This window comes from Dipodomys spectabilis, unplaced genomic scaffold (genome assembly GCF_019054845.1).
Source record: "Dipodomys spectabilis isolate Male_0828 unplaced genomic scaffold, ASM1905484v1 ptg000175l, whole genome shotgun sequence".
Classification (NCBI taxonomy): domain Eukaryota; kingdom Metazoa; phylum Chordata; class Mammalia; order Rodentia; family Heteromyidae; genus Dipodomys; species Dipodomys spectabilis.
The window spans coordinates 10,888,674-10,902,477 of record NW_024870852.1 but is presented as its reverse complement, the minus strand read 5'-3'; the positions used below and the strand labels follow the sequence as shown (position 1 = coordinate 10,902,477).

General features: G+C 51.3%; 1 protein-coding gene across 1 annotated transcript in view; it reads right to left on the bottom strand.

Moving 5' to 3' along the window:
* Positions 1-4,700: 4,700 nt before the first annotated feature.
* Positions 4,701-13,804, bottom strand: part of Bpifb4 (BPI fold containing family B member 4) — a 30,031-nt gene continuing 20,927 nt past the window's right edge. The window contains exons 11-16 of the mRNA XM_042694645.1: positions 12,602-12,772; positions 11,245-11,312; positions 9,139-9,181; positions 8,885-8,948; positions 6,388-6,464; positions 4,701-4,744 (exon numbers count right to left, since the gene is read on the bottom strand). Coding sequence (XP_042550579.1) covers positions 4,721-4,744; positions 6,388-6,464; positions 8,885-8,948; positions 9,139-9,181; positions 11,245-11,312; positions 12,602-12,772 — 447 coding nt within the window. The 3' untranslated portion in view covers positions 4,701-4,720. The remainder of the gene's footprint in view (positions 4,745-6,387; positions 6,465-8,884; positions 8,949-9,138; positions 9,182-11,244; positions 11,313-12,601; positions 12,773-13,804) is intronic.

The following is a 13,804-nucleotide window of genomic DNA, read 5'->3' as shown; positions in this document are numbered from 1 at the left end:
CCCAAGAATGGGATTGGCACTCAAAAATTGTGACTCCCAGCCTCTTCATCTTAGAGATGGTGACACTACTGACCTTGAGAGTGGGCACCATGAAAATTAAAGCGGACTTAAGAAGTAGATTTTAAAAGCCAAGTGCCCAGCTCAGCGACTGATGCCAGTGTCTCACGCCTGTAATCCTAGCTATTCAGGAAGTTGAATTCTGAGGATCGCAGTTCAAAGCCAGAAAAGGGGCAGAAAAGTCCATGAGACTGTAATTAACCACAAAAAAGCCAGAAGTATAGCTGTAGCTCAAATGGTAGAGCTCCAAGACCGGCAATATATATATATATATATATAATATATATAAATATGTATTATATATTATATAAATATATAATATAATTTATATAATATATAAATTATATATAAATATATAAATTATATTATATACATGTATATATAAAAGCTTCCCTATCCTTATACAAATGCTCCCAGAGTCTAAGCCTGAGAAGTGATTGGCAGGGTCATGGCGCCACCCAGTGGCCACTCTGGGAACTGCACGCGCCCTCGCCCCACCCCGCCCGCCCGACGGGCCAGCGCAGGCGCCCGGGCGGCTCCCGCTCTTGCCCGCTCCGTGCCGCAGCCCGGGTCCGGGGCAGCCGTTGCGGTCTCCGGCCGAGCCGTCCTGCAGGGCTCTCCCCCGGGAGCAGCGGTGAGGGGAAGGTCGGCGGCGGGTTCTCACGGCCCCTGAGGTCCTCTCCACCCCGCACCTTTGCACGAGCTGTTCCCTCGGCCTGGTGCTTGCAGGCCGCCCGACACGGCGGCTCCAGGGCCCGGCCCTGAGTGTTTAGACGGGGGCAGGGAGGAGACAGTTCCGGGGAGTCCGTGGAGGGGTACGATGAGAACCCGCGTTCTTCCCTCTCACACCTAAGGCCCAGGGAGCAGCTCAAGAAGGGGTTTAACGGCCCAGGAAACTAAGCGCGGAGAGGATGTGCAGGCGCTTCACCCTGGGCCGGGCCGGGGCGGGGCAGCGACAGAGACCGAGGCTCGGAAGGACTGCCAGCACCGGGTTCTAATCCTGGAGGCGACGGGGAGCGCGACGGCCCTGCCCAAACTCCGCCCTCGAGGCGGGACTTCCTCCTCTCCGGCCCTTCCCCAGCAGGCTGGGCAGGAAGTCCCGCCCGCTTAGCTCCTCCCACTCCCGGGGGTTGGTATTTGGGTGTTGCCAGGGAGACCAAGGAGCCTGGACGGGGCGACCTCTTCCCAGAGCGCTTTCCCTGACCCTCAGTGATGGCTCCTCCTGGCCCCTTCCTTCCAATTTCTTTCCTTCACAGCCTTTAATGCAATTTCAAAGCAGCCTCTGTGTTTACTTGTGTACTGAGATCCCGTTACTTAAGATCTGCTTTGTGAACTTGGGTCAAGCCTCACAATGGTTTCTACCACCTAGCCCTCTTCTTTTCTTTTCTCTCTTCTTCCTTCCTTCCTTCCTTCCTTCCTTCCTTCCTTCCTTCCTTCCTTCCTTCCTTCCTTCCTTCCTTCCTTCCTTCCTTCCTTCCTTCCTTCCTTCCTTCCTTCCTTCCTTTTTTTTAAAAAACTACTTGGGTTTGAACTTAGCTTCCTGTTTGCTACTCAGAATCTTTACCTATTAAGCCATGACCCTAGCCATTCTGGAGGGCTAAATAACCTACTTCAGGTTATTTTGGAATGGAAACTCAAGTTTTTGCCCAGTAGTCAGCTTCAAACCTTGATCCTCCTGTTACACCTTCTAAGTAGCTGGGATTACAAGTGTGAGCAACAGCTCAAGGGTAGAGCCCCTAGTGTGTAAAACATTGGTAGGCATACAGTGAATGAAAGCATGAATGGATGATATAACTCATAATCAAATACTCAATCAGACACTCCTATAATTTAGCTTCCTAATATTTAAATGAAATAAAAGTTTTTTTTTTAAAAAGGTCTTTTAAAAAATCACTAGGAGAAGCTTGGCACTTGTGGCTCACATCTGTAATCTTAGCTACTCAAGTGACTAAGATCTGAGGATCCCAATTTAAAGCCAGTTCAGGTAGGAAAGTCTGTGAGACCCTTATCTCCAATGTAGCACACACACACACACACACACACACACACACACACACGCACACACTGGGAAGTGGAGCTTGGCGTAAGTGTAGAGTGCTAGCCTTGATCAGAAAATCTCAAGGACAGTATCCAGGCTCTGAGTTCAAGTCTCAGGACTGACACAATTTTTTTTTTTTAACACTAGGAGTGGGGAAAAAAAGTCTTCTGTGCCGAGACTTCAGTATTTCTGCATCCTTCAAAGCCAGAAGCTGGGATCTAATACTCCTCAAACTGCCCTGTGGTGCACTGGCTGTCAGAGCCTGAGTGGTCTGGGTGCACCCATGTCTCTGCTCCTGGGCTGACCTCTGGACCCCTGGATTGGCAAAGAGAAGAACCAATGTTTCCTCTTGTCCTCAGTTTACCCCTGCTCCAAGGTAAGGAGTCTAAAAGGCCTTAGGAGCCAGCCTGGTCTATTACTAACACAGCAAGCATATACTGAACTCCTACTGTATCAGCCTTAGTGCTAAGCCCCTGAGGAAAACAAGATGTTATTTAACATCTTCACACTCACCCTAGCAAGCAGTTACTGTCCACTTCACAGATGGGCAAGGGGCCTCACTGAGTCAACCAAACAAGGAATACAGATGGAATTTTAATCACTTTTCCTCATGTCAAAATTCTTATCCCTTAATGGACCTGGGGGCCCAGTTGACTTCAGTGAGTACAGGCTGTCCTGTGTGCATGGGACACTTGTGAAACACTGTGTGACCACTGTGAACATGAAGGCACTGTGTCGTTTCCCATCTGGCAGATGAGCTTTCCAGAAGCCTTGAGGGATAGGGGGTGCTCTGAATAGACAGCTCCACGGCCAGGATCATCCTCCTCTTCTTCCTCCTCCCCGTTCCCCTCCCCCCCTCCTCCTCTCCTCCTTCTCCTTCTCCTTCTCCTTCTCCTCCTTCTCCTTTTTTTTTTGTTGGTTGTGAGGCTTGAACTCTGGGCCTGAGCACTGTCCCTGCGCTCTTCAGCTGAAGGCAAGTGCTCTACCGCTTGAGACACAGCGCCACTTCTGGTTTTCTAGTGGTTTATTGGAGATAAGAGTCTCACAGATTTTCCTGCCTGGGCTGGCTTTGAACCTCCATCCTCAGATCTCAGCGTCCTGAGTAGCTAGGATTACAGGTGTAAGTCACCAGCTCCCGGCTCCTTGTTCTTCTTGAGTGTAAACAGTTGGTTTTTTTCTAGAACCAGGCTCACCATATAGAAGATGATCTGGGAGTATCCTGAACCTTCTCTGGGGCACTGCTCCTTCTGTGCATCACCAGCTTAGACGCCCAGGGATGGAGAGCCTTGTATGTCTGCAGAATCTACATGGCAGCCAGGTCCAGGTCATCAGCCAGTCCCCAACTTCTCCTTGCCCAGGAGAATACCTTGGGGAGATCCCACAGGGCCACGGATGTTTCTGGTTCTCCTCCCCTGCCTGGCAGCTCAGGCGGGTTCTTACAACTTGCTCTGACTCATGAAGCATTAGCTAAGTTCATTTGACTGTCTCCTTGGCAGAAGCTTCTGGATGGAGGCTCAGGTGGGGTTCTCAGTGCTTTGCTCTGCTCTGGGAACTATGTAAGTGTGGGCCAAATTCAACCCAGGGAGGCTCCCCCCCCCCACCTTCCCCAGCTATAAGTGACCAGAGCAGCTGGGTGCTGAGTGGTTAGTACACATGCTGGGGGCAAAACCACAAGGTCCAACCCTCAGCTCTGTGACCAGAGCCCCTTTCTGCAATTCCTAGTGTCTTAGTTTCGCTATATGTGAAACAGGGAATCCTGATGCCTAACCCATAGTGCTCCAAGGTTAAATGAGATGGAGCCTCATAGTCTCCACACAGGGCTTAGCAGGTAGTAAGCCCTCAGCAGACATTAGCTCTCAGGAGAATAGGATAGAAGCAAAAGGGGTTTTGTCTAGGGAATTTGTCTTATGCCTCTTTCACCTGTCCTCTGGGGTAGACCCATCTACCCTTCTAGACCTGGGCAAACACAAGGATTGGGCGAGGAGAGAATAACTGAAGACCACGGAGAGGGGCAGACCCTCATCATAATGGCACCCAGGAGTTAGGCTATGAGGAGCCCCGGCAGTGTGATGTCTGATGACTTTGAACTTGGTGTTTCTGAGTCCTAGAGAGGTAGAGAGGGAAACTGAGGCAAGAGGGATCAACTACCACAATGAAGGCACTGAGAGCTGAACGGAAGTCCCCTCCCGTCTATCTTTGGGGTCGCTGGATGCACAGGACATGTTTTAATCTTGTATGTTCCACCCTCCAGCCAGATGTAGCTCCCTATTGGGAGCAGCCCAGGAAGGAAGAAAACCCCGAGACCACAGGGAAGGCGCTTCACGTAGACTCACCAACTGCAGGGCAAAGTGGGAGGTTTTATTGAAAGCCTAAGCAGCTCAGCCCGGGATCAGCATAGGCCCTGCTGCTCAGTCCCAGCGCCAAGCGTGACAAGGCTTGCCAGCCTCACAGTGGCTGGGTCCTTTCTGGGGGTGGGAGCAGGTGGGGAAAAGGGGAGATGGCAGGAGAGGGACTTGGCGTGGGCGCTACAGGGATTCAAGGCCAAGGACTGTGTGTGTGTGTGTGGCCAGCCGATCCTCTCCTGGGCCTATTCTGGCTTCTTTTGACAGCGACTGTTTCTGTCACTCAAGTGCTCAGCACCAGAAGGTCCTGGAAGGGTAAGAACAGAGAACCAGGTGAGCAGGGGGCTGTGGCTACAGCCTGGGCCAGACACACCCCTGCCTTTGTTGTATGCCAGGCTGGTTCTGATTTCCCAATCCTGTTGTTTAAAGGAGTGTCGCCAGCAGGCAATGAAATGTGCGCCATTTCATGTCTCCCTTGTCCCCCAGTGTCACGTGAGGAGATGAAGGTCCTGCAGGGGCTCAGGCCCCGGCCCTCACTGCCCACCTCCTTTGGCTGCTCCTGTGATGAGGTGGGGGTGGGGGACAGGAAGGTTCCCGGGCAGGGGTCCAGGTGTAGTGCCTGAGCAAGAAGCCGAGCCCCAAGCCACCGAGACAGCCTCGTCATTGGGCACTGAGTTTAATTTGCACAAGTTCCCTCCATTTCATTTCTGGAGTGTTCCAAGGAAGTTAACTCTGGACTCAGAGGCAGTTTGGGGCACCAAGATGTTCCTGGCAGTGTGTTTGATCATGGTGACACTGGTAATGGTGGAGGATTCCAGAATGCCTACCATGTTCCAGGACCTGTGCAAGCACTTTGTATCTAGAGAAACGTTATCCTTGATGCAGCCCCATGGCTAAGTGCTATGACTGGCTCTTTTTATAAGGCTAGCACTCTACCACTTTGAGCCACAGTATCTTCTGCACGCACCAGTCTTTCTAGAATTTTCTTTTTCTTTCCTTTTTTTTTTTGTTGGTTGTGAGGCTCAAACTCTGGGCCTGGGCACTGTCCCTCAGCTTTTCAGCTCAAGGCGAGCCCTCTACCACTTGAGCCACAGCGCCACTTCCAGTTTTCTGGTTATTTATTGGAGATGAGTCTCACGGACCTTTCTGCCAGGGTGGCTTTGAACTGCTATCCTCAGATTTCAGCCTCCTGAGTAGCTAGAATTACAGGCATGAACCACCAACACCGGCTTTTATCTTTAAACATGGCTTTGGTCTAGATGTCAGGTGGCAGGTGGTCAAGAGAACGCAGGGGTATAGAATGAGGGCTTGGAGCACATTGCCGTGTCCAAATCCTGCCTCTGCTCGTTGCCAGCCCGGTGGCCCTGGGCAAGCTGCCTAACTTTTTTTTTTTTGGGGGGGGGTCCCATCGTGGGGCCTGAACTCTGGGCCTGGGCGCTGTCAGTCAGCTCTTCAGCTCAAGGCTAGCACTCTACCACTTGAGCCACAGCACCACTTTCCAGCTTTTTTCTTTTTGCTTATGTGGTGCTGAGGAGTCGAACCCAGGGCCTCATGCATGCAAGGCAGGCGCTCTACCACTGAGCTACCTTCCCAGCCCCCTGCCTAACATTTTTTAACTTCCCCCCCTGCTCATTTTTTTTTTTTTTTTTGTCAGTCATGGGGCTTGAACTCAGGGCCTGGGCACTGTGAGTTTTTACAATCAAGGCTAGTGCTCTACCACTTTGAGCCACAGTACCACTTCGTTTACTGGTGGTTAATTGGAGAGAAGAGTCTCAAAGACTTTCCCCCTGGGTTGGATTTGAACCATGATCCTCAGATCTCAGCCTTCTGAGTAGCTAGGATGACAGGCATGAGCCACCAGGACCAGGCAGGTCTGACCTTTTATAGTAGCCAAAGTTGAGGGCAAAGGGGAGAGAGTGGATTCAGAGCCAGCTCTAGACCTTCCCTTACCTCCAATACGTCGATATCAGCATTGCTGAAGTCAATGTTGAGGATTTTGGGGAGAGGGACCCCAGAACCCAGCACAGCTGAAAAGAAAAAAAAATGTCAGGTATGGTCAGTTTGGCCAAGAGATGTCGCGATTTCTCCTCAGCCTCTGAGCCTTTGTCACAGCAGGATCTCCTGCCGGGAGCACCCTGATTAACAGTCATCACCGTGGCCGCTCTGATGAATTCCAAGCCTTCACCAAGGCCCTGTGCCTTGTCCTGTGCTCTGTGGGGCTTCTGACCCTGGGCAGCTTAGCTGTGTCCCCTCCCAGCCCTGACCTTCTCCTGGGAAAGAGACAACAAAGCACTAACCTCTGTGACTGGGCTGTTGCCCCTAGCCTCTCTCTGTTCCCTGAATCCCTGGCTTCCTGGAGCCCTCGGCCCAGCACAGAGAAGAGTGAGGACATGTGCTGAGTGAAGGGAAGTTGCTGCACACGTGGCCTGAGGCATGAGAGCCCCGGGGTTGGCTGTCTGCTCTTGAGCCACTGGCTGGCTCAAGTTCTAGAAATTCGGGAGGAGAAGAGGAAGGGGGAAGGAAAATGGATGAGGGGGTGAAGACTGAGGATATAAACAGACTTCATTTTTGTTTTGTTTTTGTCAGGCATGGGGCTTGAACTCTGGGCCTGGGCGCTGTCCCTCAGCTCTTCAGCTCAAGGCTTGTGCTCTACCACTTGAGCCACAGCGCCACTTCTGGTTTTCTGGTGATTTATTGGAGATGAGTCTCATGGACTTTCCTGCCCAGGCTGGCTTTGAACTGCGATCCTCAGATCTCAGTCTCCTGAGTAGCTAGGATTACAGGTGTGAGCTACCGGCACCCACCGAAACAGACTTCTTGACCCAAGCAAGACTTTGCCAAGAGCCAAGGACCTTGTGAATCTAATGAGCATTTCTCAATCTTGTTTGGCCATGGAACCCCTTTCTCAGGGCATTTGGTGCAATTACTGTTTTAGGTACCCCACCTTGGGAATCATGGCTCTCGTCCACACTCTCACAGTTGCAAGTGAGAAGTTGCATTTCTGGGAGATGGTTATCACTTGCCTCAAGTGTCCACTAACAATGAGTGTCCAGGCCTGGTCAGGCTTTCCAGGGCTTGCCTTCCAGGCCAGCCTAGCCTCTCAGAGATGGGCACAGGCCTTGCCACCAGCTCTTTTTCCCATGGAGTCCCTGCTTCCCTGGCAATGGGTCCCACAATAAGAGCTGGTTTGACATCAAGGTTGCCAAAGGGGTTTGATTGGCATAAACAATGATGTCAGTGGGACCATACCAAGCTTCCTTGCCCTCTCCTCCCTGAAGCAGGGGTAGGGAGGGAGGTGGGGCTGAGATCCTGGGACTCAGAGGGGCTTCACCCTCCTGATAACCCACAGTCCACAAGTAGCTGCCAGAAAGCATTGGGAGAACAAAGGCCTAGTCAGTCCCATTCAGGAAGTAAGCCAGCTGACCTCTGACTGAGAACAATGAACCACAAAAAGCAGGAAGCAGAGCTGTGGCTCCAGTGACAGAGCACCAGCCTTGAGCACAAAAGCTCTGGCACAGCACTCAGGCTAAGTTCAAGTCCCCAGACGACGAAACAAACGATAAAGGTTTGAATGCTAGTATAGTGGCTAGCCCTCTACCACTTTGAGCCTCAGCTCCACTTCCTGTTTGGTGGAGGTTAAAGTCTCAGAGACTTTCCTGCCTGGGCTAGCTTTGAGCCACAGTCCTCAGATTTCAGCCTCCTGAGTAGCTAGGATTACAGGTATGTGCTACTAGCACCCGGCCTTAAAAAAAAAACTTAACTAAAACAAAACTTTCTAGTGCTGGTACTGGGACTGAACTCAGGGCTAGAACACTCTCCCTTAGCTTTTTCAGTCAAGGCTGGTGCTCTACTACTTGAACCACTTGATCCATAGCTTTACTTCCAGCTTTTTTACTGGTTAAATGGAGATGAAAATCCCCCTGGCTTATCTACCAGGTTGTCTTCAAACCACAGTCCTTAGATCTCAGACTCCTGGGTAGCTAGGGTTAGAGGAATAAGCCAGTCAATCTGGCTTAATGAATTCATTCCTTTTAAACACAGAGCACATGTGTGAGTGTAGTGACTTAAATCAATAAACATTAGCCAGGCTCTGGTGGTCATGTCTATAATCCTAGCTACTCAGGAAGCTAAGACCTGGGGGATTAGAGTTCCATGTTAGCCTGGGCAGAAAGTCCACAAGTCTCCATTCCCTAATTTACCAGCAAAAATCCAGGCTGGAGGCATGGCTCAAGTGGTAGAGCAGAGCAATGATCAAGAAAGTTGGGCGAGCATGAGGCTCGAGTTCCAGCCCCAGTAAAATTGATAACATTGGCTGAAGTTTTCAGATTGCTACCGACATCATACAGTCATGTACGCGCCAACCGCCCCCCCCCCCATTCCCAACAAACCAGTAGTTACAGAAGCCCCAGCCACAGGTCCCCAGAGAGGTGCAGGTACCCACTCTCACCATTCATCGCAGGCATAAAGGCCAGGTCAAAAATCTTGCCAACTAGTCTCTCCATGATGGACACCTGCAGAGGAAGAAAGAGAACCGGCCTTGGCTTGGGGCCATGCAGCCTCAGTTTCTCCATCTGCCCTCATAAAACCACACCTGGCAACAGTCATGCCCACTGCTTGGAATTTGCAACCTTGCTGGGCCCAGCTAACCCCACAGGACACTGGGCACCATGCCCAAGGGGCTGGCCCTGAGCAGGTACTTACATCGAAGTTGCCCACATTTGAGGTTTTGAGGTTGAGTTCTGCCCTGTGGGTAAAGATTGGCAGTCCATTAGAAGCAACAACTACCTGGGAGTCAGAGGGCGCTTGCGTTTGAACCAGCCATCTGAAACCCTCCACGGACACACACCCTCAGGAGGCTCTTGTCCTGGGAGTTCATAAAAACGAGGCTGGTTTTCCCCAGCTGAGCACTGACTGTGGTTCAGAGGCACGCCATGCACACGCCGTGCCAAGAGTTTTTTACACACCCTGCATACGCCTTCAACTGTAGCTTTGCCACCTAGCTTTGACCCTAGCTAAGCTGCTTTTCTCTGCAGGCCTCGGTGTCCTCATCTGCAGGGTGGGTGGCTTCTGGGACTAAATGAAGCGTTCACAAAGTCCTTGGAACCATGAGCAATTGGCGCCCTGCATGGACAGCAATCAATACTGCCTCACTGAGTCTTCCCAGCACCTCAGGATCAGACACCCTGAGGCTTTGAGATAAGTGGCCCAGCCACAGAGTTGAAGGCAGGTGGGGACTCAGGACTCACAACCTGGGACTGCATTCTCTGTCCTGCTGCACTAATCTGAGGAGGGAGGCCTGGGTGGGAGGTCTCACCTCACCCTACCTCTACCTGGGAGACCAGACCAGACTAATCTATGGGTAGAAATCACTGATGGTGGTTCCAAAGGAGGGGGTCAGCATCCAGCGAGACCCCAGGAGCCTACTCATGGGAGACCCTCCACTTCCTTCCTGACCTCCACACCTACCCCCTGTCCATCCCTCTCCCTCTACACCTCCCAACTCCTTTCCCTCTCTGCAAAGTTTGGCCACACTCTCTCCCTGCTGGAGCCCCCCTCTTTCCCTCAGTGGCCCCTTTTCCTCATCCACGCCTCAGCTGACCACTTCTGCATAGAAGCTGGCTGGCTTGACAGGCACCATCTGATCAGCATTCCCTGTTTTGGGGCTTCAAAATATTCGTTGTTAAAAGAAAAACTTAGTTGGGCACAGTGGCTCACAACTGGAAATCTCATCTACTTAGAAGGCATGGATCAGAAAGATCATGGTTCAAGGTGAGCCTAAGCAAATAAATAAACAAACAAACTTATGGAGACTCCATCTCAACCAATAAAAAGCTAGCTGCAGTGGCATACCCTTGCCATTTCAATGAAGCAGGGACTGTAAATAGGATCACAGTCCAAGCCAGCCCAGGGATAACAGAAGACCCTATTCTCAAAAAATAGCTAAAGTAAAAAGGGTTGGAGGATTGTCTAACTGCCCAGAAAGCACAAGGCCCTGAATTCAAAAGGAAAAATTTTTTTTACAATGATCTAAGCACATGCTGAAAGTTTCCTGTGGGATCCCATTAATCTTGAAGTAGGACTAAAGATGGAGCTATTTTTGTAGCTGATGTCAAGAATTAAGTGAAGCTGCCTCTTAGCTTAGTGTCTTCCACAAAGAAGGCATCCAGTAGTTAACAGTTCTTGGTCTGTTTGTTGAGACAGGGTCTTACTACCAGGCAGGCCTCAAACTCCCAATCCCCCTGCCTCAGCCTCCCAAGTGCTCGGATTTCAGGTGTGTGTCACTATACTTGGCTTGTTTTTAATGGATCTTATGAAGTTGGGCTTTTGCCCCCATTTTTGGGCAGGAAAACTGAAGCTTAGAAGGGAAGTCATTGGCCAGCATCAGTGGTTCACATCAAGGGCCTGACTTCCTAGTGCTGAGCAATAAAGCCAGTGCCTGCGGCAGGCCACACATGCCTGCCAGCCGTTCTGTTTGCTGTGTGACCTCAAGGAAGGAAATGCACCTATCCCTGGTTCTCGGGCCCCTTGGTGAGGACCCGATGCAGGGGTAAAGGGCACGGAGCAGCTGTGTGTCTCAGTGCCCGCTTCTCAATGAACTTGGGTGTCCCCATTGGTTCATAGTTTCCCGGCATGGTGAGTCCCTGCCTTGTTCACCTTTGCAGCCTCTTGTTTACCCCCTACGATGGCCACAGGAGCCCTGGGCCCAGTCTGTCCTCGGTGACTCTCTGGGAGCCAGCACCGACCACAGGAGCAGGGCCATGGGAGCCTTTCTGAGGAGCAGGAGCCCAGGGCAGGAAGCTCACTCACTTGTCCAGCTTGGCATCGATCTTGAGCTTGTCCCCTTCCACAGAAAATGAAGCCAAAAGGTCTGTATTCTGGGGGGAAAGGAAGGGAGCAAGACATCACGCCATCATACCAGTAACCCTGAACAGGGCAGGGTTCTGTTCGTTCCCTGTTTCTCTGATGAATGTGAGACCCCTTCAGCAGATAGGTTCCCCTCCAGAGGAGAAAGACGTGGCTGTCATTAACTTGCAAGTAGATAACGGTAAGGATGAGTGAACATTTCTCAGACACAAATGCCACTGGCCCCCGGGAACACAGACCAAGTCCCTCAGAGAGGGGAGGGTGGCTCGCAACCTATGAACTTTGCTTGAGATGAGCCTCTGCAGTTGGGATTGGGCAACACTACTGCCAATCATAACTGCCTCCCCCCCCACACACACACTAAGGGAGGGTCTAAAAGGCCCAGATGCATCCTTCTCTTTAAGCAGAGGCTTTGTTGTAAGGGAAAAAAAAAATCCCTTTTTTGTTCCCTCGAGCCTCACCTAAGAAATCGGATGAAATAAAATAAAAAGTTGGCTTTGTGAAAATAAAAGTATACTCCCAACAAATTCAGGTGCCATTGTTAGTGATGACAACAGTAATTATCACCATGGAAAAGACCAAGGGCCCCCGGTGTCGGTGGCAGGGACTCAAGATGCTGTGGGAAATGGTCTTTGAGATTTGGTGTTTGAATGGAGGACTGAAGGCTGAGTGTTGCATTTGTCAGATGAAAAAGTGGATGAGAATGTAACCCAGGCAGTTGGGGGTGGGGGGGTGGGGCTGGAAGCATGTACAAAGATCCTGAGGCAAGAAAGGGGTGACTTTAGAAGGAGCAGAGAAAACAAGGAGACTAGAGGCTTCTTTGCAGCTGAATGGGGCCCAACCTTGGGCCCAAGAAGGCAGGGCTCTGCCCTTAGAGTGTAATGGAAAGTTACGACCCCATAGCTACCTGCAGTCCCTATGTGTTCATGAAGAACATAAAGAAATAGTGTTCTTCTGTTGGAACTGGCATGCAGGTCCCCTGCTAGGTACCAGGGAGAAGAGCAAGCACCATGCACTGGTATTCCTTGTTCCTCAGCTTCTCACACAGGAAGTGCCCACTAAACACCTCCCAACAAATGAACACACGACCACGATCCGCTCTGACAGCACCGAAGACACAGCCTAGAACTGAAAACAGCTAACGGGGCGGGGGGGGGGGCCTTTATACCCCATCTCATGACTGCCCTGCTGCCACCCCACATAGTAGAGAAGAAAACAAAAGCAGGCTGGGAGACAGGGAATCTGTGGAGGGGTCTGGGGGTCTGGCCTGGCCACCGCGTGCACACCTGCATCCACTTACCACATCGAGGAGGCAGATGGTGGTCTCCACATCGTTGGGTTGGGAGACTATGACCTCAGAAGTGGCAAACACCTGCACTAGTGCCTTGTCCTTCTGCAGTGTCACCGACGGTGGCTTGGGTACCTGGATCCTGATGGTGAGCGGGCAGGACTCGGGGTATTGCTGGAACACCTGTGGACAGCACCAGCCGGTGGGCGGGGCTCTGCGCAGTTGGCAGTTCCTGGGAGGGGCAGTAGGCAGCTAACCTCCAACCACAGCGCCCGGGGCTCTGCCACTGGGAACCTTCAGATCCCAAAGCATTGCTTCGTGCTGTCATGTGGAGTGAGGGCTGTGCTTGCTGAGCCACACATGGGAAAAGGAAGTCCACACCTTGCACACCACACAGTGAAAAGCGAAGAGATGGCCCAGGCCGCCCTGTCACCACATTCACCAGGTCCCTCCGGAGCCACGGTGGGGAGCCTGAGCCCTTCCTGTACATGGGATCTCCCAACGCGATTTGCTCAGGGGTCAGTGTCTCCCACATGACCAGAGTGCCCTACGTACTGAACAACGGGCTTACAAAAAGCATTAATTTTAAGACATACTCTTTTTAAATATATCAAATGAGCACAGGTGCACAAAACCACGAAATTAGTTTTAAAGGGAACCAAAGAAGCTCTTTATACAGAAGCTTTGTAACTGTGTTTCTGCTTGGGTGGGCTGGCCCCTGAGAAGAAGACTCTTTTTCTCGCACACATGCAAGCTGAAATCCTGGGCCAGCTCTTGGACAATTTAGTCAATACAGCCATCTGATCATTCTCCAGATTCATCCTTAGTTGAAAGATTGGCTTTCAACAAACACGATTAGATGCATCAGCTTTTCATAGGGGATCTTTGAGATGTTTCTCAGGAGTGGTCTAAGTGTCCCAACTCCCCAAACTGGACCAAGCACTTTTCCTGCCTTTGAAGAGACGTTCCCCCCTCCCTGACCCGGACACCTTGCCCTGTCCCCACATGGGACCAGAGAAGTCCCACAGCAACCTCATGTCAGTCAAGCCTCCACTCAGCCCGAGCCTGAAGAACACCTTTCTCCAGTTCAGCCTGACAGCCCCATGACTGGCCTCATCTCTCAATGGCGTTCTGGTCCCTCCTGGCCCCATGAAAGGAAGGTGAGAACCAGAGAGGATTCTAGAAGATCCTAAGCTGTAAAATGCCCTGTGCATA